The following is a 25,521-nucleotide window of genomic DNA, read 5'->3' on the forward strand; positions in this document are numbered from 1 at the left end:
TTTATCCTCTAGAGCTCCATTTAGGCAAAATCTTGGGTTAGGGTCCTGGATAATTCTCTCTTTAAGGCAAGAAACTACAGTTGCTACACACTTTTTTGGGATACAAATTTCGACCAATAATGGTCACAAATTTGATTTAAATTTGTAATATTATGAACTTATTTTTATTAGGAAGAACCTGGCTAGGACTATTGTAGCCATAAACCTTCAGTTTTCATACTTTGGGACATATGTTTCGACCACTTTCGATACCTGTTAAGTCCTAAATTAATCTTTTTTATAGCAATCCTTTCTGCTTACTACTCTGTGCCATAACGCTTAAAAAGCTGTAGACTATGGAGCTTTAAACGCTTGGAGTCCATGTGGACTGCATGCTATCACAGGGGTAGAAAGGCCTGGAGAAGCGGTATAACAGTATAACAGTTGTTAGGGGTTACTCAGGAGTCCGGCATTAAGGGGAGTTTGGTCTTGGGAGCGAGCACTTAACAGAGAACTGTCGGCCTTATCATCATCGTCGTCGTAGTCGTGGTCGTGACACATGACGGAAGTGCATTGGGTGGCAGCGGAAGCGGGGCCGCTCCTGCTGCCTTATCGCACCCACCACGAAAATCCTTACAATCCTGACAGCAGATTAATTAATTATCCGCCTACTGTTCATTTAATGAGCTCATTTACCCCCAGCAGCAGCAGCAGCAGTGCTAGGATCTGGCTCCAAAATGCCGAAAAGGCAACCTTGAGCCGCCACAAAAGCCGCTCGCAACAATGGCTCTGGCGAGCGGCTCACGGCGGATGCGGACATGGACACCACGTGGTGGGGACCCTGCTCGTTAGGAAGGCCATCCGCCATCCGCCAGCCGCCGTCGTCACCTTATTTGTTTACTTTCCGCAACATTCCGCACGGCCGACACGCTAACAGCGGCCGAGTGCGCGATGTAAGCCATCGTAGGAGGTCACAGGACCAGGCCCGAAGCCTCTCCATTTCTCCATTTTCTTCACATCGGGCCACGTGCCGCCGATGCCGCCGCCGTTTGCTGGCTCGATGTCAGCAGGCTCAGGCTCCACCGCTCAGTCGAAGCTGGAAAGTCGAGCACGTTGCGCGTCGCGTCGCCTGCTGCACTTGCTTGTTCTCCACTTCCCAGTGCTGCCAGTGCTCCATCGTCAGTCATCGTCGTTGTCGTCGGTAGTGTCCAGCGTGCGTTGCAGTATTGCTGCTGCTGCTCGTCGCTCGTGTGCTCGGCGGGGACCTGCGTCAATGGGCGCTATCAGCAGCAGTGTCGCGTCGCTCAGTCGAGTACGCGGTGTGGTGCGATACGGTCGAGGTCTTGGACTTGGTCTCGGGCTTACTCTTAGTCTCGGTCTTGGTCTTGGTCTTGGTCTTTGACTTGGTCTCGGTCTCGGTCTCGGGCAGCTGCTCCTCTCACTGAACTGTAATCAGTGGGACAGCTCCATAGCTCCTCCAGAGAGACTGAAGCGATAAAACGTGTTGGAGTTGCAGCTGCTTTTCCTAGTTAACTTTTTTTTTATGGTTTGTTGCTCCTTAGTGCCAATATCGCCGGCCGATGCAGTGAATCCCCGTACCCGTAACCGTGTCTGTACGCTGTGCAGTCGTGTAAGTAAGAAGTTAAACTTCAACTCTACCTGTACTCCCCATTCCTTCCACTGTGCGGGGCCGGTAATGTAAACATCTGCCGGCATTGCGACCTGTATTTTATATATTTTTTACGGTGTGTTACGGTGCTTCTCTATCATCATCATCATCAACATCAACACCATCTTCATCATCAACGTCATCTTCTTATGGCTATCATCATGCTTTTATCAGTCTCGGTTTTGGGAGCAACAATTTGGGTGCGTCGGTTCCTTGAGGTCCTTTTGAGCCTCCGCAGTATCTGGTGAGTCCCGAAGAATATGAAAAGGCTCGCTTCAGTGGCGCGAAAATTAAAAAATTAAAAAACAAGCAGCAAGCAAGCAGTCCAGGACTACCCCAGACCGACTCTCAGTCCGAGTCCCAGTTTGAGTCCCAGTCCGAGTCCTGTGTTAAGCCAAATGAATGAGGCTTCCGCAGACTCCTTGGCTTAAGCCGGATAACTTGAAATAACTTAATCAAAAAAGCGGCAGAAAATGATGTGCAAGAAAACCAAGTTTGTAGAGTATAAATTGTGTGAATTTTGGTTAACACTAAAAGCAATTTTGTATATATTTTTTGTGGGTATATTTCGGTTTTTTTTTTTTGCTTATAAATAATTATTTAATGGATTTTTATAAAAAGAACAAAAGTATATTTCGTTATTAAAGTTTTGCTTGCATATATTTTTGTGGGAATATTTCAGTTTTTTATGGTTTATAAATATTTATTTAAATTATAGAATTTGAATAGTTATAAAAATAAAAAAGAAACCCAAAAGCATTTTAATAACTATAAAAGTAATTCACTCGACAGAAATAAAGATATAGGATATATAGGTAGAAAATAAAGAGTTTCTTTTCTTGTAATTATATAACTTTGAAAGTAAAATAAGTTTTAGTCCAAGAAAATTGTATTTAAAAAGTTTGAGAAAAATTGTAAAAATAAATATAAATTTTTTAGAAAATTTGGACTATTATTTATATCGCCGAAAAATCCTTAACTGGCTTCTGAAATATAATTTAACTAATATTAATAGAAGCAAAGTATTGCAACATTTTAAGATATATTCCGTTTATTCTGTCTAAAAGTGCAAAAATAAAAGAAAATTTTGAGAATAGTGTTTGTAAAGTAAAATATAGACTATTTGCTATTTTATTTTTTTAAGGGAAAGGCTGGTATTTTTTGTACACTTGGCAAATTTTGGAATATTTTTGATAACATTTTTATTTGTATTTCTTTTTTTTTAAGTTTTTTTGTGATTATCTGCATTTTATAGACACCAATTTGAAAGGATTTTAAAACCATTGCGACTTTTGAGGCCCTCCCGATACTCGCCTATTTAAAGAGCATTATATTTTTGGTCTCTCAGTTGAATACCTTATCTTTAACACTCTGAGCACATAATAGGATTCGACTGGCCCGCCTGGTGCTGTCTTGCAGCATATATTTCTATATTTCTCGGTCCGCTGGGCGGTTGATGGACCGTGGGAAATGCGCAAATAAAAAACCAATCCCAGCATCCAACAAAAATAAAAAAAAAAAAAACTGAAACCAGAAAAAGAAAATCTCACACAACCAGCAAGCAGCATCAGAGTGTGCACTGTTAACTTTATGGCAAAACCAGGAACGATGATGAATGCCAAAGTTGAGATGAATGCAATCCCGACCTTGTGAATGCCCTGTGCTGGAGCTTTATTAAATTGTATTTAATACAAAAATAATAATAATAAAAAAAAGGGTTAAAAATCCATATTCGATCTACAAATTATTTTTTTTAGAGAGGAGGTCTGACCATGTACTCATAAGCTTTCCGTTTACAGCAAGAACCTGTTGGGAATTCTAAGCTTGATTGAGTTATATTTACATTTTATGGTTGCATTGGTGTTTATTCACATAAAATTTATTTTTTATTATATATTATCTATTATTATAGATTATGAATATTAATATAATATTTAAATAAAAGTCTTTTTACGTTTTTTTTTTTTAACAATAAATGTTTGTAATTATAAAAAAAAATTGAGAGGTTCCTAACTTTAAAACTGAGAGAACATATATTTCATACATTGCATATTTCGTAAAATATATATATCTTTCCTTTGAAATTTACCTTAAAATATGCATAAAGTGAAAATTCCTTGAGCTTTTTAATGAGAAAACAACATTAGTTGCGCGCCAGCGGTTATTAGCTTAAATTAATGCTGTATATTTATTCGCCAAGTGAATAATTACCTCTCCAAACAAGCTCAAATTCTTGCTATTAAGAGCAGTTAGCAAAATATTATTTCCTCTTTCTTTTTTTTTTTCCTTTTTGCTGGGAATATTATTATTCCCACGCTTTCCCAAAAGCATTTTCCCCCCAGAGGATGGGGAGACAACGTAAACAAACCGCCACTATCGCCCCGCTGTTTGCTAACACACGTTTAAATTATGGCTTCGCCCCGGAAACTTCTGTGGCCAATGTGAAACGTGGTCCTGTGTCCGGAGCCCGGACTTTCTTGCTTCTGGTCCTGCTCCTGCTCCTTGGCCGTCTCCCATGCTTATTTCCTCAATAAATAGCCGCTTTGATGAGTGCGCGGATCCCATAAAAACCAGCAGTCTTAAATGAGAGCAGCAGAGAGCAAGCACTCCAGGGAGTAGTTGTTGCTGACATGGACCAGGTGGCTAGCGCGCTCCAGTTGGGGCATAAGATTAAAGTGGCCCCGACTCCGGTCTTTCCTTTTCAAAAAAGCACAAATTTCAACAAATAACCCAGCTAGAACAGCAGAAAAAGGGGAGGGGCAGCAGGAGCAGAAGCTGGAGGAGTATCTGCTGCCGCATCCATCGCCTTCACGTTGCGAAATAACTTTTGGCAATAATTTATCATCTGCAATCTCTTGTTTAACTTTACTCGTTAAGAACAGAATTGGCTCAGAATACTCGCGGATACAAAAGGAATAATATAATTAATGGCCGTAAAGAGCTCTTTCTAATTTTTAGATAAGCATACAAGTAAAAGCCGCATATCATTTACATAAAATAACATCAATTTAATACAAAGTTATGTGGAATAGAAAAAAAGTATATATAAAATATAGAAATATATGGTATATAATCCCCTTAAAAACCAGATACACCCCATTTACCATTACTGAAATACCCTGCACTTTGTGCGTAAACATTGCAATTTGCGCAACATTGCCTACTTCTCGGCGGCTGCGTACAGGGAATATTCTATAAATAAATTAAAGTCTCTCCGGCGTTCCCAATTTCTGGCCAGAAAATGGCTTTAAAATGCGTGAGTGTGGGGAAAAACCTTGCAGAAATGTAAGGAATCTCTAATCTCCACTCCGCTTTTTTCAGTTTCTTGCGTTATTATTATTATTATTTTTTTTTTTTTGTTGTCCTGGCTCAAAGGACGTTGGCGCCGAAAATTTGAAGCAAACCTTATTTGCGTGGGTTACAAGGGTCTGTGCATATAAAACCTCGTTTTTTATTAATAAATGAAGAGCATAACACACTGAAGACCCCCAGCATTCCCTACCCCATCGTTATACTTTTTTTTTGTGTTCCTTTATCTCGCATTGTACAAGGGTATATGGCCCTCATGTCAGAGAGAAGGAAACATTGCCGACCCTATAAAGTATATGTATGTATTCTTAATTAGAGTCGAGATACACATGTCCATCGGCGTCTAGGGGACTTACTTTGTGAAAGTTTACTTATTATATTTATTTTCCGGAAAGTAAATTCTGGCATAAAGAGCCCGCAGATCGCATGAATTTTCTTATTTTAAAGGATTTGTTATGCAAATTCTCTTTAAATATTTACATAATCTTAAGCTCTAAGTAGAGGTTTTAAATTGTTAATTAAGGTCTCAAATATTTTTGCATATTAGTATTTTGGTTTCACTTTCATCGTTTCAAAATTATGAAAGTGATTATCTATAAGCACACAAACCTTTCAAAATGCATCTAATATTCCACCCCTCAAATCCTAGAAGTAACTAATCTGTTAGTAATACGTATATAAATATGTATATGTATTTTATAATATTAGTTTAAAGCTTTCACGCCGCTTTATTTGTATAGAGTAATAGTTTTGGCTTTGACTTACCCGCTGTAATTTTCTAGACCTGATCGCTTTTACGGCTTACCCGCAGTAAAGGACACAATGTTACCTTTGATCTTCACTCCGCAGACTTGGCTGAGATTCATTCCTTTGATTGCAGAGATTCTTGGTGTTTGTGCATGAATATAATATGAACTTGCACTTTTCCAGCAAAGCCATACTTTTCCAAGGGTCTTCCAGAAGCGTGGAGATGCACCCGGGACAGGTGAATGCGAGGGGAGGCGCACACTGACTTAGGCGGCGGCGGCGGAGGGGCCTCTATTTATAGGTAGCTAGAGAGAGAGGTTGATATGTTTCTCTCTATCTCTATCTCACTATGTTCAAGTTTTTATCATAATCATACAAAAACACCAAGAATCTCTGCAATCGAAGGAATTAGTCATCGATGAATCTCAGCCAAGTCTGCTGTGTGAAGATAGGTAACAGGTAACAGAGTGTCCTTTACTGCGGGTAAGTCCAAGCCAAAACCATAATGATATATACATAAAGTTGCAATCGACTCGGCTGTTGATGTGAATGAGGAATAGACTATAATATATATTTTTTTATTTGGGTTCAGAAATGTCTAAATTCACTTTTAATTTAATAAAATATATTTCTTTTTATAAATATTTTTACTATTCATATTTTTAAATACCCCTTCTCTTGCAGCTCCTCCACCACGTTATTAGTTGTTGAAAAATAAATCAAGGAAAATCCAAATGGATTTGAAATCATAAGTCTTTTGGAATGCATTCGACTCGAACGGCCTGAGAATATGGCACCTGGGAAAAGATGTTAGTCCGATACCACTTTCGAGACGGAAAGACGGAAACAAAATCAATCAAGAGCCGTAAGAAATCTCCGGAAGCAACGGCGAACCACCCAAGGTCCGTACAGAAGGAGGTGCGAGTGGAAAACTCAAGTCCGCTCAAAGTTCCACGGACGCGAAGCGGGGCATTGGAAGTTCGACAAGTTACGACGCCACGGAGGCAAGATTAACGACCATGGCAGAATCCCAGCCGAATCCTCGCCGGAGTAACGGTGGAGCGTAAGGCGAAGTCGACGCCGCGAAAGTAGACTATGTCGCTGCCAATATCAATATCAATTTCAACCCAAAACTATTACTGGATATCGCAGCAGCAGCAGCCGCAGCAGCAGCGGAAAGAGCAGGAACAGCAGCCGGAGGAGTTATGCGCTAGAGCAAAAGCCGACGCCAGGAGCAGTCGATGAATCGTTAGGACAATCTAATCTCAGCATCAGTCACGAAACCACAATGAGCTTCCTGCAGCCACAGCACGCACTGTCGAGGGCGAGGGTCCCTGTCCCTGCTGTTGGCGGCACCCTGCTGGTCTACGGCCTGGGGCTTCTAATTATGCTGCCAGGTGAGTGTGTGGGTCCCTTGGCCTGGAATAGAAACGGAAACAAACAGGATGGAAAGCCAAATAAACAAAATAAACGGATAAGGGGGAGCTCCCAGCATGATGAAGAAACCTTGAAAGTCACAACTCTGCCGGGAGCATTTCTTATTTAATCTCATTTACTATTTTATTTGTATATCAACTGATATGCCAATGACTTTAATAATAGTTTACAAAGTATCACTAAAAAGGAAATTAAATGGATAAGAAAAACACATCAAAATTAACCCTCGGCTTCTTCAGTTCTATAGTAACATTACTTGTTAATTACATTACTTATTATCATTCCATTTATTTAATTAAAAAAAAAAAGGTGTGTAACACTTTTATTAACTTTATCTTTTAATGCACTTTAATGAACTTTATCAGTAAATAGTTTCAAGGCTTTAATCAAAGGTCCCTGCTATAGATGCAACACATTCTTTTGATTAAACCTTATAGAATACACTGAATGCGAAGGGTTTGCTTTATCATTTTCCCTTTTCGAGTCGCTCGTTTTTGCTCTAATTTAAAATGTAATTAATTTCGCTTGCCATTTACAGCCTGCACGGCTGGCCCCCATGAAAAGCGTTTGCTGCACGCCCTACTGGACAACTACAATAGCTTGGAACGGCCGGTGGTCAATGAATCCGATCCACTGCAACTGAGTTTCGGACTAACTCTCATGCAGATAATCGATGTGGTGAGTCAGAAAAGAGTAGTTTTAATATTTTATTTACCAAAGATTTACACCTGAAATCCAAGGTTAAGCAAGGAAAGTCCAGGCCACACAAGGGAATGCTGGCATTGCACCAGAATTCCCCAAAAATTCCCAAAGGGTTCTAGCTGTAAAGTGAGTCAGCAGACTTGGTCCTTGGCTTAAAATGCTTTTGAGATTTTTTTTGAATATATTTTGTAAACTCCTTTTATTTCCTCAATATTGTTTTTGCTTATTTTATATATTTTTCATCATAAACATTACATTTTTTTCGTTACAGGATGAAAAGAATCAATTGCTAATAACAAATATTTGGCTGAAACTGGTAAGTAGCATTCCTATATTTTATAAATTTTGTATTAAAAATCATATAAATAATAAATGTAATGCAGTTGATTGCTTTATTATATTATTTTTGACATGTAAGGATTATGTATGTACAGTCTCGGTCCAAGTGTAAGCTTGACATGACATGACACGATTATTGAAAATGTAAGCACTTGTGGATTTTTTACAGAAAGTAAGCCCTTAAGGATACTTTACAGAAAGTCAACCCTTAAGGATGCTTTACAGAAAGTCATCCCTGAAGGATACTTTACAGAAAGTAGTTACTTTACATGCGGCAGGAGGCGCCACCAGAAAGTGATGGGGATAAAAGTCCTTTAAGATTCCAAGAACTTTTTGTTATTTAATTAAAAAGCTAAGCTTGGCTTCTGAAAAGATACAGTGTCGATTTATTTTTATAATTACATATAGCAATTAAAGTTTGGATGAATCATTGGATTTTTCATTGGCTTCTTTTAAGGAATGGAATGACATGAATCTGCGCTGGAATTCGAGTGAATTTGGAGGCGTAAGGGACCTGCGGATTCCGCCACATAGGCTATGGAAGCCGGATGTGCTGATGTACAACAGGTTAGTAACCTTTTTGGATACATCAGATCTAAAGGTACGATTTAGCTTTAAACAGGAACTTATTATATATATATTTTTTTTTTGTTTGTTTTCTAATAATTTATATTTTCTTTTTAGTGCCGATGAGGGCTTTGACGGCACATATGCCACAAATGTGGTGGTCCGCAATAATGGTAGCTGCCTGTACGTGCCACCGGGCATTTTCAAATCCACATGCAAGATAGACATCACGTGGTTTCCATTCGACGATCAGAGATGTGAAATGAAGTTTGGCTCGTGGACCTATGATGGTTTTCAGGTAAAAGAAGGATATTCATATATTTCTGATCAGATTTTCCTTAACACAATTTACCAAATTATTTATTAATTTATTTTCTACGCCTTAATAGCATATTTTCGTATATATTTCCCTTAAATATGGCTTATTATTTATTATAAAAATTACCTACCTACAAAAATGATCTACTTGACTGATGACAACTCATTTCTATCCTCGGCAGTTGGACCTGCAGTTGCAGGACGAGGCAGGTGGCGACATTTCAAGCTTTATAACCAACGGCGAATGGGACCTGTTAGGTAAGTAATTAATGCGAATGTCAGGCGAGACGTCATGGTCCAACATATATATATGTTTTGCGTTTGCAATAAATGTCTGTATTAATCTCGTATTTAATCTCTTCTTCTCTACTCCATCCACTGGTCATCTGTCATTCTAACCTCCCAAACAAATCCACCGAAAAATAAAACCCCAAATCTCCCCACGCACGATATATCCAAAAATCAATCAATCAACCAAACAACCCATCAGGTGTGCCCGGTAAACGAAATGAAATCTACTATAATTGCTGCCCAGAACCTTATATTGACATAACATTCGCCATTTTGATAAGACGCAAAACTTTGTACTATTTTTTCAATCTGATTGTGCCGTGCGTACTGATCGCCTCCATGGCACTGCTAGGGTTTACACTACCACCAGATTCTGGTGAAAAGCTATCGCTTGGTAAGTGTTGTCCCCAACAACAACAACAACAACAACAAAAATAACAACAACAACAACAACAACAACAGAAACCCTTCTCCGCCCTTCCGTCTCTCAAACTTGACTCTATTTCTATTCTACCTTCTGACTTTACTACATACATACATAACCCCGCTAGAGGAGTTTCCAAAACAAAAAAAAACCGACTCTCGTTGTTCTCTATAAATAGATAAACCAGTTGTTGATGTCAAAACTAACCAACAGAATGAATGCCAAACTATTTGTTACTAATTTTTCGTTTTATTTTTTTTATTTTTCTTTGTTTTTCGCTAGTGCATCTTGAGTATCTATTGATTAATTAATTTACAACTTTTGCATGCCCGGCAAATAACTGCTGCTAGTCACCTACAAATCCTGTCTACCTTAGTTCATTCAGGACTCTGCTGTCTTAGTAGGGCCTGGGAAGTGTTGGCTTCCCAATTGGTCTATGGTGTATTACAAATCGTGTAAATGCGACATAAAAGTGACAATTTTTCAAGCTAGACAAAAAAAGTACCTAATTTAGAATATCTTTATGCTGTAAAGAAGTGAGAAAGTTGCTTCGAGCATCTTTGTAAGACTTTGTTAAAGACTGTGTAATATTCGAGATATATCTTATCAAACTTAAAGAAGAAGATATCAGAAAAGAAAGAAAATGTAATATAAAACGATTTAAGAGCATTCCATTTTTGATTTTCCGAGATTAGGAGACTGTTTTTTCGCATGTTTCTATAATCAAAGAATAAGGAATAACGCCTTAAGTTGCAAAATTTAGAGTAGAATTGGTCAAGGAAAGAAAGCCATTCGGAATATACATATAAGGAGATAAATGAGGAATATTCGAGAAATATAAGAGGAAAATACGATGAATTTATGACGAATACATGAGGAATATACATATGATGAAAATATGAGGAATATATAAGGATGGTTAATGCCCTATGTTGTCAAACTTTTAGAAGAAATGATCAGGAAAAGAAACAAGTTTAATATACATTTTTTGAATTTTCTATATAAGCGGACTTTTGCATAGTATAAACTCCATTTACACGAATGCCATATACCCTTCCTTGACGTCTATGCTACTGTTGAGAACCAAGTGCAATTGCTGTTTGCAATTTGCAATTGTTAAAACTTTGCATGGTTATATTTACAGTTTTGGTTGCCAAATTTGGTTGCTGTAGCTTTTTTTAGTTAAGGGAATCCATGCACTCAAGGGAAAGTTTTGGATATTACAGATATAAATAATAATAATAACAATATTATTTTATAAAATATCATGATTAGCATTCTGAGATTGTGGGTTGAGTAGAGCAAAGCAATTACAAAATTTAAAAGGGTTTTAGATGTGAGAAGCTTACAGTTACCTTAATTTGTATAATTTATTATTTTAGTTCCAAATCTAAAATGGCTTGCAGGGCAATCCTTAGTACACTATTCACAGATTTGTAAGAAAAGCATCTCAGACACGGACAGTACCTTAAGCTGGTTCCCATCTGGCTTGGGGTCCCGAGGTTCAGAGCAGAGAATATGGTAGTAGTTTTTTATTGAAGGCCAAAAAAAAAACGTATGTGATCATGGAAGAAACTCACTAAAACACATCTGCCATGCCAAGCCGCAGGAAAGAGAGCGCTCAGAAGGATTCCTGTTCCATATAGTATTTATAATATATTGTCTTGCCGTAATCGTAATCGTAATTGTAACCGTAATTGTGTATATTTTGTGTGTGTGTATGTGTGTTACTATATTTCGCGGAGCAAAAAAAAATATATATATATGAGAAGCACAACTGATTTAATCTTAATTTGATCTTATTTCATGCCAACCGACGGATCTAAAAATAACAAAAAACAAATCCAGGAGTTACTATTTTACTATCGCTTACAGTCTTCCTTAACATGGTGGCGGAAACAATGCCGGCGACCTCCGATGCAGTGCCGCTGCTCGGTAAGTACAGCCCGTGGCCAATGTGACACGAATATGCCACACGAAAAAAAAAAAAAACAAAAGAAACTAAGAAAAATTCCTAACATATTTTACGTCTAAATATACGCAACTTAACTAACGCACTCTCAACGCATTCAGCAAAAATCCATCTTCAACTTGCCACATATATATTCTACTTCTCGCACAGCCCCCGAGACAGTGTCGCCCAGTCCAGTCGTCCTCCAGGAGCATCGCATTTGCATTCGCATTCGCTTTTTCGTTATCGTTATTGTCGTCTTTGTCTTTCTCTCTTTGTTGCCATTGCAAAATTTCGTTCGTCTTGTGAATTTGGGGCACACATGAAGAAGGTCTGACAATCAGCTGCCTAAACTAGGATATATAATATATCACGAATAAACAAATTGAATCGAATCATCGCTGTCCTCTTTCACAAAATATATGCCCCACCTAACATAAGTACATACACTGTCATTCAAGTAGGTTAGTTGGTCCAGTCAGTGAATATACTCCATAATCCATAGGCATGCCTTCGGAGTATTTCCCCTAAAATTTGATAGTTGCATGCAGAGTGACCTTGTTCTGTGGGTAAATTGTCATTTTCGGATTTACTGTCAATCAAATTTTGTACATATGGTTCTGTATTTTGGCATCCTAAACCCGATTAGAAAAGATACATGAAAAATATAAAGAACCAGAGCCTATATCCCGGTTTTGCCCTCATTCTCTGCTCTACAACCAAGACTTCGTAGCGAACGAGAGAGTTGCACGTAAGAGAGTTGCACGTAGTTTAAATCGAGAGTATCTATCAGTTCGGTCTTTTGTAAGGCCTTTCCTCAGGAAGCGGGAGAGAGATCAACTTTTGCTCTCTTGAGGACGCTTGCTGTTCGGCAATATATTTCTATTTCTCTTGTACGCTAGGTATTTAGCTGTCTCTCAGAATACAATTGAGCGCAATTACAACAGACGGAAACACGATACAACCACAAGAGAGGGCGCTATTTTAAGGTTCTTCGGTTCGGTCTTGGGAAAGGATTTAAATGATCATAGGGGTTGGGCCCATTTTACGAGTTGAGTAAGGAACCTCCTCTGAACCCCCAATGTTCTCATGTAGAGCTGCACTCCTCTTAAATAGAACCATTTCGAGAATATGTATGTAGTCCATCGGATCTTCATAGAACCAAGTGAACGGATAGAGATAATTACACACCCACTAGTTTCCTTATTAACTTTTGCATGCCCACCTAACACACGAAAGAGTCTTGCTCCTGCACACTTTGTTAATTGTCCTCCTTCGTCTCCCCACTGCACACGTTTTCTCCAATTTTATTATAAATTCTTTAATAGTGTATGTAAAAATAGAACATTAACAACACACAGTCACAGTCCACCGAAAATACTGTTTTAGACATGATATGTTTTAAACATCAATGAACCATCAAGTACTCTAATAATATCAATATGCCAATATTACCTATTATTCATATACTGTAGTTGTAGTAAAGTATATTCGATGAGGGCTGATTCGACAGTCCCAAAGGGCGCCTTTTGCTCCCTTGTTTTTTTTTTCTAAAGAGATTTCATATACTCAAAATGGTAGACCATATAGCGTCTATATGTACATATGTATATATAAACCGTCGTGTGAACTCATTTGCGATATTTCGAGTATGTGAATTGATTTATTTGTTTGGTTTGTATCTGATTTCGTCTTAATTTCCATTGTTCCTTTGTGTTTGTGCCAGTGAGCTTTTGCCAAGGACCACTACCACATAATGTAAGCGAAAAAACGTTCTTGTCGGCATGCAGGAGCACAAATGTCCCGCCCCACCAGGCACCAGGACAAAGGACTGAGCGGGTCCAAGCTGTTCCTGGTCCCAGCCGAACCAGCCGAGCCAGTTTGATCCCTTTCGTCCCACACACAGCCCACAGTTCACAAATGCAACTCCACAACACTCCACAACAAGAACAACAAAAAAAAAAACACTCCACAAGTTTCACCAACAACCAACCACGCTTACACCACAGCGCATACCCGGTACGAGTGCTTAGTACATTAGCTAGGTGTGTGTAAATCGATGTATACTATGTAGGTGCAATAGTTCTCAACATAGAATGTAAAACCCCACACGAGAACGGTCACACTTAGAACCAAGAAAGAGCTCCGGTACAGTCTCACTTAGAACCAAAAACCAACTCGGCTCAACTTTGCTGAAACTCTCTCTGCCCTCTTTGCATACAAAAACCGAATAATGTGTGCTCTACTTTTTGAAAAAAAAAAACCCACTTTCCCACACTTTTCCAACTTTACTTTATCTATGTACTTACTACCGCTTTTTGTACGCCTAACACGTGAGTGCACAGAGCTAACGATTTTACTTTAACAGAAATTGGAAATTGGATTTCAAGACGGTTTGCTTTTCACATATATCCACGTGATACGCGGTACAGACTAAATTTTTATGTTGTTCTACCACAAATATTATAAAATATCAAATGTATATTAACATTTTTATAAATTGGAACTCTTTTTGAAACGTAAATTTAGTCCCATTCCTAGATATTGTTTAGATCAGTGCTAATTTTTTTTTAATTGGTCGATTTAAGATAGATACATGAAGACCACACATAGCTTAAAGATTATCTTTATTACAAGATTGAAATAAGCCAGTTTCTTGTGAAAGAAAATAACTGGTGTTCTTTCCAACGAAATCATTGGTGAAGTTTCTTTACACGTTATGAATACGAAGATAATAAAATGACCCGATTTCCTGATTAATAAAAGAGACCTTGTGATCTTTCCATTAAAATATTTGGTGAATATATTTGACATTTCACAAATACGCAACTTTCGCTTTCACCTCCCAAAACTCTGGAATGTTAGGCATCTTTTTACATACCGAAATATACAATGGAAGTGGGAGGCATATCTTAAACTAATGAATTCCTGGTTCCCTGGTTCTTATATGAACAATACTTCCTCTCACGAAGCCTGGTGCAAACATTACTTGTAGTAAATGCCATCTATAGGATATTTGATCAAATATCAGATAAGTCCAAAACCAGATCCACCACTTGCTAATATTTTATATACTATATATATATATTTTTCAGCTTTGTAAGAACGTTTTACTGAATGATTGTGTTTGTTTTTTGGTTTCTCAGTTTCGTTCTAAAAGAGACAGTTTAGTTCACTTGATTTTCCTAATTAATCGCTATGTAGTGTGGTAGAACAATAATACTATTATTGTTATTGTGTTACTTACAATGTGATTGTGCTGTTTCTCCCACCGATAAGTTCGTCCACAGTATCATACACCCAGCCCCTAGCAGAATCCTCCTCCTTCCACACTTGTAAATCAAACACGCAGCCAGATAATCGTTTCATATAAATCCCCCGAAAAGAATCCAAAATTCGTTCGGTTCCACGATATATAATTGATAAACTAACATACTTTTTGGTATTGCTTGTCCTATATTGATTGATCGAATTGGTAAACCTGTCAGCCGTTTCCACAGTAGAACTATATATACACATGCTTGTTGTCTCCGAAAAATCAATATTAAGAAATCAATAAACGAAAACCATAAAGCATCAGGGAGTAAATGTGTAATAAATTGCATATATGCGTATATACTTCTGTGTTATTTGTCGTTTTACTAACTGAAACGTCTAGCTTTATATCAAAAATAATTGAAAACAGATGCCAAAAAGAGCAAAATCTATTTTTTATTGCATACTCTTGGATGCCTTTTCAAATTGATTACCAATCCGTGGCGATTTCTAATGGTTATGTTTTTTAAAGTCGCCTTTCCGCAACGATCAACGATGACCTTTTTTGGGAGCTTTCAGGACCGATATGCACTCAATGCCCATTGCCCCCATTTTGTGCTTAGATCGATTATTGGAAAGTGTGTGCCCCAAGAAACACATTCGCCAAAACCGTTTACATCCATGCCCCAAAAAACCAAGACCACCATGGAGATTTCAAAACAGTTGTCACGGTCGCCACGCCATATTTCAATATGATTTCTTTTCGGTTTTGAAATCCTAAATCTCAATCTCAATCCATTGATAAACTTAGCCACAATTACAATTACCTTTCTAATGCTAGTTAAATATAGTTTGAACAAAAAACAAAAACAAAATATATATATAATATAGCCAAACAAACACATTCTGGATATCATCCGGCGAAGAATTCGTAGTACCTTCAAATTGTCATCGCATCACTTCCATTTACTTTTCGTTCGTCATTCGCTGCGCATAATATATAAATAAATGACATCTAATATTAACTATAAACCAAGCGTCTAAATTAAACCAATTAAATTATATAAATATCATTTGATTGAACCTCATTAAAGCCGTGTCTCATCCAAATCTAAACTCCCAACTTAACAACGAACAACAACGTCAAAACAAGAAACAAAAAAAAAAAAAAAAAAAAAAAAAAAAAACAACAGACCATAGTGAAACTACAATAATAAAAATATTAAAAAAAACAGACAATGTCCAGATATATATGTATGTGTATATATCCACAAGTCTAGACCAACAACAATTGAGAAAATTACCAATTAGATCTCGATTTTTAACCAAAAATGATGATTGCGGATAATTGGTTGTGCACTAAACGACTAAAAAACGTAGGCGACAGGCAAAACTCTGTTAGTCCAGTTCAAAATCTTGTCTCGGCCTCCAGCCATTCGGATATACATATACGATATATAATCCGATATGCAGCTGGGGGACGCTTTGAACTGGGCTACGCAATAGCAGATATCGAGTTTATAGTGCTAGAGGACAGGCCACCAACGGGTTGGGATTTTTGGCTGGGCATTGGTGAAATTCAGGGCTTGAGCAGGATAACAGTAATTACGTGTAAAATAATTAAATTCGTACCAAAAAAAAAAAAAACAGCAGCTATGCCTTACTTTACTTTTCCTCTACTACTCTTGCTTTCAGTTTGTGTTTTTTCCACTAATTTTAACTTTTCGCAAGTAAATATCAAGACACTCCGAAGCCTACAAGTTAAGTCTGAGCCTGCTCTGCCTTCTCTGCAAATTAACTAATCAATTAATTAATTAAATTAACAAATTTGATTATGGCTTGCAGAGTTGGTAAGAACGCACACACACACACACACACATACACAAGCTTATGTTTAGGTAACATTGTAGGAATATACTTATTTTGGTCTACTTTCCAAAATTAACTGTAAACTAATACATAAGTCTAACTGAGCTTAAGACAATTTTTAAAACAAAAATCGGGAGCTTTGTTTTTTGTTAACCATACATATTACTTATAGACCAGTTCCCGTTTCCGAAAGATCTTTTTTCTGATACTTGTATATAAAAAATAAAGTCAGTCCTTATGAGCACTTCCCCGATAATTTCACGTGATACTTGTACATAAATTAATACAAAAATAAATCAAAGTTTAAAGGAAATTTTTAGCCAATAGAAGTGATAACATGGTCACACTTTGCCAATTGAAGTGAACACCCGGTCACACTTCACCCATTGAAATTAAATTATAAAAACCCCTGAGTAATCGGAAATGAGAACAGGTTTTTGGAGCCAACACCAAATACAACAACACATACACACTGAATACAAACACACTAAAACCGACCCCAATTAATCAATGAATATTGAAGCTAGGTCAGAAATATAACTACGTCGTGATCCGTATCCGTATGATAAATCCGGGGGCTAGGCTAAGAAAAAAAAAATAAATCAAAAAACAAAAACTGAAAACGAATCGAACAATTACTACAAGTTTGTGTAATTTTTGTGTCCTTCTAGGAACTTATTTCAATTGCATTATGTTTATGGTGGCCTCATCAGTTGTGTCAACCATACTTATCCTCAATTATCATCATAGAAATCCAGATACGCATGAAATGAGTGAATGGGTAATATTTTTACATTCAAATTAACTTAACTACTTTCTTACATTGTACAAAACAAAAAAAAAAGCAAAAAACAAAAAAATAATATATATATATACAAAAAACAAACGAATTTTCTATCCATATTTTTCAAGACATATAGATCTTATCTTTTGAAATTAATTTTTTATTCCACTGCTAAACATACATCTATACGTATGTAATCTTTATTTATCCAAACTAAACGAATCACTTTAAACCTATTTGTTTGTAAATAGCTAGGATACTTATAATAATAAAAAAAAAAAACAAACAAACATAAGTACGCATAAACCTATACATTTCGCTCATAAGTCACCCAACCTCAAATACACCAACTCACCCACCGACTTGCAAGAAGATATACCCGAGAAAAGCATGAGAGACTACAGCCAATCCTCCTTCCATCTCTTTACCAGTGTTCTGCGAACGAAAACCTTAATTAAGAAACGCCACTCAACTTACAATATTAAAATTCAACAACAACAAAAAATATAGAATACCGAATCCCCAATGCGTTCTCATTCCAATATCAAAACACTAAAAATACAAAGTATATATTGCAGGCACAGAAATCTGTAATCAAAAATCTATCGACCTATCGATCCCCTATAATTTCAGTAAATATATTATCTAGAAATTAGATATCAGCAAATTTCCGAACCAGTTTGATTAATATCTAACATATACGATGTCCTTTTATGTACACATAAACGCAAAATAAAAGTTATTGCTAGGAAAAATTACTGAAATAGTTTTTCATATATTTTATTCGATGAAAATAGCATAGCTTATTTTTTATCGGGTTTTCCTAAAAACCTGCTACTCGTAAATCTCTTATTATTAATTAATTAATAATTAAATGCTGCCTTTCCAAAATCTTATGGGTATTACAATTTTTTTTGCCTGCAAGGGTATAAAAGTTTTGGCTTGCCAAAGCAAACTTTTTACTTTCTTTTTATATATATTTTTTTTTTAATATATTTTCAAGAGTATGCATGGTTATTTCGCGAATATTTAACATTGTCATCTATTAAAAATTCAAGAAAATTGCTATGACTTTGGTTAATTCTTTAATCCATATATATCCTTCATAAAAAAAAAAACATATATATGCAATGTTTTCCTTTATAAAAGATGGAAATAATGACAGATGAGATTACAGATTACAAAGAAATTACTATTCGTTGCGCATCAATCCCCAAGAGAAATATTAACTTCAGTAGCTCCTTGAATGCAAAATGAATACAAAAAAAGAAGCAACAAAAAATTGTGCTGATATTCAAATGATTCTTTTTTTTTTATTTGTTAAATTTAGTCCTCCTACAAAGCTCCTAGTTGTTTGATGATTTCTTTTTGAGTTACGTTTGTAATTAATGTGCGCATACTACTTACTTTAATTAATTATGAAAAAGCGTATCTGCCAACAACAGCACCAATAATCTCACACAACAATTTTTATTTTTCAACCAAAACTCTGGCCGACAACTACAACAACAACTACGCAAACCGGCAACTCAACTCTTCTTCCAACGCAAACTCTGCAAACTGCCTCTTCAACTCTCTCTCTCTATATATCTCTCTTTCTATTTCTACATATGTGTATCTTTCTGTCTCTCCCTGCCATTTGAACAATTTTAACCAACCAAACAAACAAACAAACCAAACAAAACAATAACAAATAAATGAACAATCTTCGTACAAAAAACCAAATCAACAACAACGACGGCCCATGCACGAGTCGATCATATGAACACCAACGAAACACTCCACATTCAACATCCAACTTAACTCATAATACACCAATGAACTCACCAACAAACTCACCAAAACTCACCACCACTCCCAACTACAAACCATGTGCTAATAAAAAATTGATAAATATCTGACGATAAACCGATAAATAATCCCCCAAACTTAAATACCTCTCATTCTGCTCATCCTCGATGTCATGCGTATATATATTTATATATATTCAACAACAATCGTGTCGCTTCAACAACAACTAATAATGAAATTATAAAAAACAAAAAATAACCAACGAACATTTAACATAACTGAAACGAAACTTTAAAAAAAAATGATAACATAAACTGCCTTCCAATTAAAAAAAAAAAAACTAAAAACTAAAACTTATTGCTATTATTTTTAACCGCATTACCCAACCACACTCCGTCTCTCTATCGAACTCGCACACACAGATAAGAGTAATATTCCTTTATTGGTTACCTTGCATATTGCGCATGCAAAGACCCGGACAGGTTGGCTATGAATGCCCGCCGCCGCCCTCTTCGTCGAGTTCATCGAATGCCGGCGACAAAAAGCAACAGATACAGAACGTTGAGCTCAAGGAGAGGTAACCGCAGACGACAGTCTTCTCTCTAGTTTCCCTAAGCCTCTAAGTCCTTTCCAACGTCCCATGTTCTGCCTGCTCTCTGACTCTATACATATTTCTATCTATCTGCACACAATTTTCTGTCGCAATCTTCGCTCTGCGTTCTGAACCCACAATCCTGAAGATCCTCGAAATCCCTGCTGGCGAATGTTTTAGATATAGACGATGATTTTCGCTGCAACCATCGCTGTGCCAGCGCCACTTTGCCGCACCAGCCCACATATTTCAGGACGTTGTACAGGTGAGGCCATCGTAAAGGTTATATCTATCAGGTATATGTATTATTGACTTGCAAGACCAACTCAATCCAAGAATTTGGGCTTCTATATTCACCTTTAAAAGCTAATCTTTCCCTTAAAAGAACTGTAATCAGAGTCTATATACCACACACAGGCAGGGGGATGACGGCAGCGTGGGACCCGTGGGCCCCGTGGGACCTGTTGCCGAGGCGCGCATGCACGAGGCCATCTCTCACACCTGCCTGAGCTCCTCGGCTGAGTACGAGCTGGCGCTGATACTCAAGGAACTCCGCTGGATAACAGATCAGGTAGGACTTGGACTAACACAATACTTTAATACTTAATTCTAGAAAACTAGTAAACTTTTTCTTCATTTTTATTATTAATTATTAAATTAATGAAATATTACATTTAATAATGTTTTATAAACATATATTTCTCATTCACAGCTTAAAAAGGAGGACGAGACGGGCGACATAACACGAGATTGGAAGTTTGCAGCCATGGTCGTCGACCGCCTGTGCCTTATTATTTTCACGTTATTTACTATTATTGCAACCCTAGCGGTACTCTTCTCAGCACCACATTTCATTGTAAGTTTATACAAGTCTCTGGTGTTGGGTACAATTTTCACAGACTCCATTTTCTATGCAGTTCCCGTAAGTGGAAGCGGAAGCGGAAGTACAGCGAACAGGACAATGAACCCAGAAGGAGGTGATCACTACGACGATGACGACTACAGGAAGTGGGGGAAAGGAATAAGGAATAACTCGCATGGGTCGTACTTTTGTTAAATATATATACTATGAAGCAAATCAAAAAACAAAAACCAAAAAAATCATATGAAATTAATCAAGACAAGTGCATAGGCCAAAAACACGAAAGCATAACAAGAGAGAGAGAGCACAGAGAGTCTATCCGTTTTGTTCTTTATAATTTCATAGTTTCGAAGATGTGTCTGATGGTTATCAAGGTTATTATGATCAGTTCGGATAGTGGCGTATGTACGTATGTGAATGCATTTTGTATAAATAATAAAATCAATCTGGTACAATAATTGTCTGTACATACATACATACATAAGTTGCCTCCATGCGACACACAAGCTGAGGTTTCTTACTCGCAAAGAGCTAGTGAAAGGCTCTCTAGCTTCCAAGCTCCCTAGCTACCTAGCTCCCAGCCTCCCAACTCGACTTGAGATCGCAATGAGAGAACGTTTAACGACATACATATACATATTATACGGCTTCACACAATAATGAAATATATTAAGTACTCAAAATAGTCTGTATGCAACATTTGAGCAGTTTTTGAATGTTTGTTTTCACTCCCCTATAATCCTTTCACCCCCCTCACATTATATTGTATAAAATATTGTACTTTTGCCATACTTTTGATCCCCCATACTGTTCAATTTTGATATATGAAATAGTGTATACAAATATGTTGCTGTGATAGAAAAAAAATTATAACAATACGTAATCCAGTCACAACACCAATTCCAAGTGGTCAAAAAAAAAAACGCAAACAAAAAAGTGATGATGGATAATGGATAGTGGATAGATACTGGATGATGATGGCACTTAAACTTAAAAAAAAAAAAACTTAAAAACTTAAAAAAACTCAAGAACGAACGTTAATCTGAAATGAAATCGCACAAGGCATTCATTGATACCTAAAAAACACAATCAAAAAGCAAGTCAAAGTCGATATGACAATTACAAGAATTCAATCCTACTCCACGAGCAACATGATACACACACGAGCATAATGTTTTCTATACACACAAGCTTCGCAAAGATACAGAAAAAGATACAGAAAAAGATGCAATACAGATGCAGTGTCGACGTTAAAAACGAGCAAGCAATCCTTATATCTAAATCAAATGCAAACGTTATTTGGAAGAAACACAAACAAAGCAAACGCAAAAGCAAACGCAAAAACAAGAGCAAAAGCAAATGCAAAAGCAAAAGCTAAAGCAACAAATATAAGCTTCAAAGAGAATGTGTAAAACAAAGTATAAAGTTAACTATTTTTAAAATTAAAATAAAAATGAAAGCAAAACAACAAGAAATGCAGTGGCAACGAATCCCGTATATAACGTACTGCTAATTAAAAAATAAAAACAAAAATCAAACAAGTACTAGTATTAGGAGTAAGCATAGAAAAAAAAACAAAAAACAAGGGTAGAGTCAGAAAATATACACACCAAATGCATACGAAAACAAATATTTAACTATCTCCGAAGTTACAGAACAACAAAAACGCGTGCAAGTTGAATACAAAAAAAAAAAGAAAAAGAAAAGTTAGATTTAACGAATTTTTAAACTACAATTAAATGAACAGCAAAAAGTTAACAGAGAATTCATGATTAGCGTAAACAAAAAGCGTAAAAGTTAGTCACGAGATTTTAAAACAAATGCGAAAGAAAACTGAAAACAATAAGAGGTCTTAGATTTTAAATAGCGCTGCTGAGACATTGCCCCTAAAAAACAACCAAAAACAAAACAAAATACTTAAAAACGAAAAACCCAAAAGCAAAAACAGTAAACTCAAATGTTAATTTACAAGATTTTGAAGGATTTTTCGTTGATATATAGTACGAGAGAGTACCATTATTATTTTCTGATCCAGTTGGACTCCAGAGAAATTTACATGCTTTATGTGTCGAGATCTGATCAACTACCTCAACTAAGCAAGGACTCGTTTTATAGGTACACGACAAACAAAAACAACTAGGCTTTTATTGAGGCGTCACCTTACCACAACTACACTTATTTCTCGCACATTCCTTCAATTTGTAATCAAACGTTTTTGAAGCTGAAAGGTATATTCACATACGACAACAAAGTACTAATAATATTATTTCTTAAAATAATAACAACAAAAGTTAATGTGTGGTTTCTTGAAATCAGGTTAGATTTTGAATATTATAAACAGGTATCTGATGCATTTCGAAGGGTTTGCTATTATAGGTAATTAGTTTTCGTACAACATGCCTCTCATTTCAATTACAGCCAGATATTATTGTATTATTGTATATGGATAAATAGATGATTGTATGTAGTAATGACCGTGTCACTGCCCGAAACGCTTATTATGGCCCCTTGTCTTCCTGCCAAATGAGCACTAGTCTGAATCTCCTCTGCAGCTTCAAGAGCAACATCATTCTTAAGCCTTAATTCTCCTTTTTGCTCGGGACGCCAATGGTCCCTAGAGTCCTGCCTGGAAAAAGAAAGAAAAATAGTAGTTAAAAATCAGACTTGATGGTTTGTTGTACTCCCTATTACATATCACATTTCAAGTGAAGTCTCAAGCAATAAAAAGGTGGAGCCAAGCCATTCTCTATTATATTTTTTAACTAATAATAAAAATAATAAAAGGCGTTTGAAAAATATGTTATATTAGATTCGAACAAGACAAGCTAGAAAGTTCATTTTGGAAAGCAGAAAAAAATAATGGAAGGGAGAAATAAATATACTTTTTATATGATTTGATTAAAAATTTAAATAAAAAAAATCAGCAGTTTAATAATAGAATTTTTGTAAGTACTTTTTTATTTCTCCCATTTTAAATGCTTGCTAAAAATTACAGTAAACAATATTTAAACAACATTTCAACACCACAAATGCGGCAGAGCTCTGTACTAATCAATTTTATACCAGGGGAAAAATACAAACAGAGGGTTATATAAAAGGTGAAGGTAATAAAGTCTTGTTGTAGGTTCACTTGTGCAGGACTCTAACCCATAGATATGTAGTTTAGATATGTTCCAGACCATTAGCCAGGCAATTCGAACGAAAAGTTAACCTCTAGAATCTGAACCAATACGCTAATTAGCCTATAAAATACACATGGTCCGTGTTTAGATGAAGAAATTGATCAGAACTTAGGATATATACAATAAAATAAAACTTGTAAATACCTCGAACAAAAACAAAACAAAAACAATGAAGAAAATATTCAAAAATTAAAAACAAAAATTTATTCCACAATCAAATGTTTTATTTCGTTTAGATGATGTTCAGGGGGTCGAACTGCACTAGAGAATCATAGCGGTATATTAGTAGCCAACTAGAGAGAGAGAGTTTATATCAGGTCATATATGTAATTAACTTCCGCCAGACTTTTGCAAGGCTTTCATGGAATTAAATGGACCGTAAAATGTACTTTTTGGAGAACTCTTGCAGATGTGGAATTGATACTATGGCTGCATATTATCCTTTCTTTTTTTTTTTTTTTTTGGTTTGTTTTGCCCTAATATCGAACGCTTTTTAATTCATATACATATAGAATACGATCCTTACCAATATCGGTTGCGAAATTAAAGCCAAAAAACAATATAAACTGAAAAAAATAATTCAATGTAATGGAATTATATGAATATTATGTCACATTGACATGCATCTTATATAAGCATATGAAACAACGTCAAATGTATCGTTGGACCGCTCTGTGGGGGCCATTTTCTATGTTTATGCTAATTCCTGATTTATTTATTAATCTGAAATCCCCATTATTATATGCTTTTTCCAAACTTAACAAAGGTTCATAACGCCATGCGATTATTTTGTTTATTGTAATTTAAATGTATGAGCGTTATGCATCTTATTATTATAAGGTATTTTCACATCGTGTTGCTGAAAATATATATTTGCACATTTCTTATTTAAAAAATTTAAAATCAAAACTCGATTTCATGTCAAACATTAATCATAGCATTCAGATAAGAAGACGGCCCCTACTACATACTAGATCGAAAATTATAACAGAAAATAAGAATATTAAGAAGAAGCAAACGCATTAAATGCTCTCATTTTTCATAAACCTTCCTCTACTCATGCAGAGTTATGGTCTTAAGCTATGGATCATGCTACATTTTTAGTTTAATTTAGCAAATACATATATATACATACATATATCTGCATCAATAACTCAATAGACATGTTTTTGAGTTATCTTTATCGTACATAAGTGAGAAATATGTTGGATTTTTATTAAAAGCGCAATTATTTTGGGTAAATACTTTATTGGGTTGGTTCTACCATTTCAGAGTATGATCATGGAGGCTTGAACTTAAGGGTAATGTATTTTAGAAATGGTAAAGTATACATAAAGAACACATTTTAAATGGCCCCATCGATTTATAAAACTAAATAATTGATCGATAATTATCGAAATCAATCAGCGTTTTAATATCTTAGGCTAATTTGTCAAAATTACATCGATAATAG

The 25,521-nt window shown here is 36.1% G+C and overlaps 1 protein-coding gene across 4 annotated transcripts; it reads left to right on the forward strand.

Moving 5' to 3' along the window:
• Positions 1–1,089: 1,089 nt before the first annotated feature.
• nAChRalpha7 (nicotinic Acetylcholine Receptor alpha7) lies at positions 1,090–25,289 on the forward strand. Of its 4 annotated transcripts, XM_017173649.3 has the most exons (16): positions 1,090–1,180; positions 1,542–1,609; positions 6,389–7,101; positions 7,680–7,819; positions 8,115–8,159; positions 8,640–8,749; positions 8,867–9,047; positions 9,250–9,325; positions 9,558–9,752; positions 11,631–11,717; positions 17,529–17,638; positions 19,855–20,009; positions 20,173–20,289; positions 20,442–20,595; positions 20,737–20,880; positions 20,942–25,289. In XM_017173649.3, exons 3-16 carry the CDS (start codon positions 6,993–6,995, stop codon positions 20,948–20,950), a joined length of 1,632 nt encoding a protein of 543 aa, XP_017029138.1. In that variant the 5' UTR covers positions 1,090–1,180; positions 1,542–1,609; positions 6,389–6,992; the 3' UTR covers positions 20,951–25,289. The 4 variants fall into 4 exon arrangements, 3 of the variants coding, with proteins under 3 accessions (XP_017029138.1, XP_070144435.1, XP_070144436.1); XR_011445589.1 differs by lacking the exons at positions 20,442–20,595; positions 20,737–20,880; positions 20,942–25,289 and having other exon boundaries at positions 1,090–1,609; positions 19,905–20,009; positions 20,173–20,238; XM_070288334.1 differs by lacking the exons at positions 17,529–17,638; positions 20,442–20,595; positions 20,737–20,880; positions 20,942–25,289 and having other exon boundaries at positions 1,090–1,609; positions 19,905–20,009; positions 20,173–20,269.
• The last annotated feature ends 232 nt before the right edge of the window (positions 25,290–25,521 follow it).

Source organism: Drosophila kikkawai, chromosome X (assembly GCF_030179895.1).
Source record: "Drosophila kikkawai strain 14028-0561.14 chromosome X, DkikHiC1v2, whole genome shotgun sequence".
In the NCBI taxonomy this organism is placed as follows: Eukaryota; Metazoa; Arthropoda; class Insecta; order Diptera; family Drosophilidae; genus Drosophila; species Drosophila kikkawai.

Bases quoted from the DNA above. Each gene is read 5' to 3' on its own strand.
- nAChRalpha7 (XM_017173649.3), top strand. From the start codon at position 6,993: ATGAGCTTCCTGCAGCCACAGCACGCACTGTCGAGGGCGAGGGTCCCT. The intron at 7,102-7,679 runs GTGAGTGTGTGG...TGCCATTTACAG, and splicing joins GCTTCTAATTATGCTGCCAG to CCTGCACGGCTGGCCCCCAT. The intron at 17,639-19,854 runs GTAATATTTTTA...TCGCACACACAG, and splicing joins CGCATGAAATGAGTGAATGG to ATAAGAGTAATATTCCTTTA.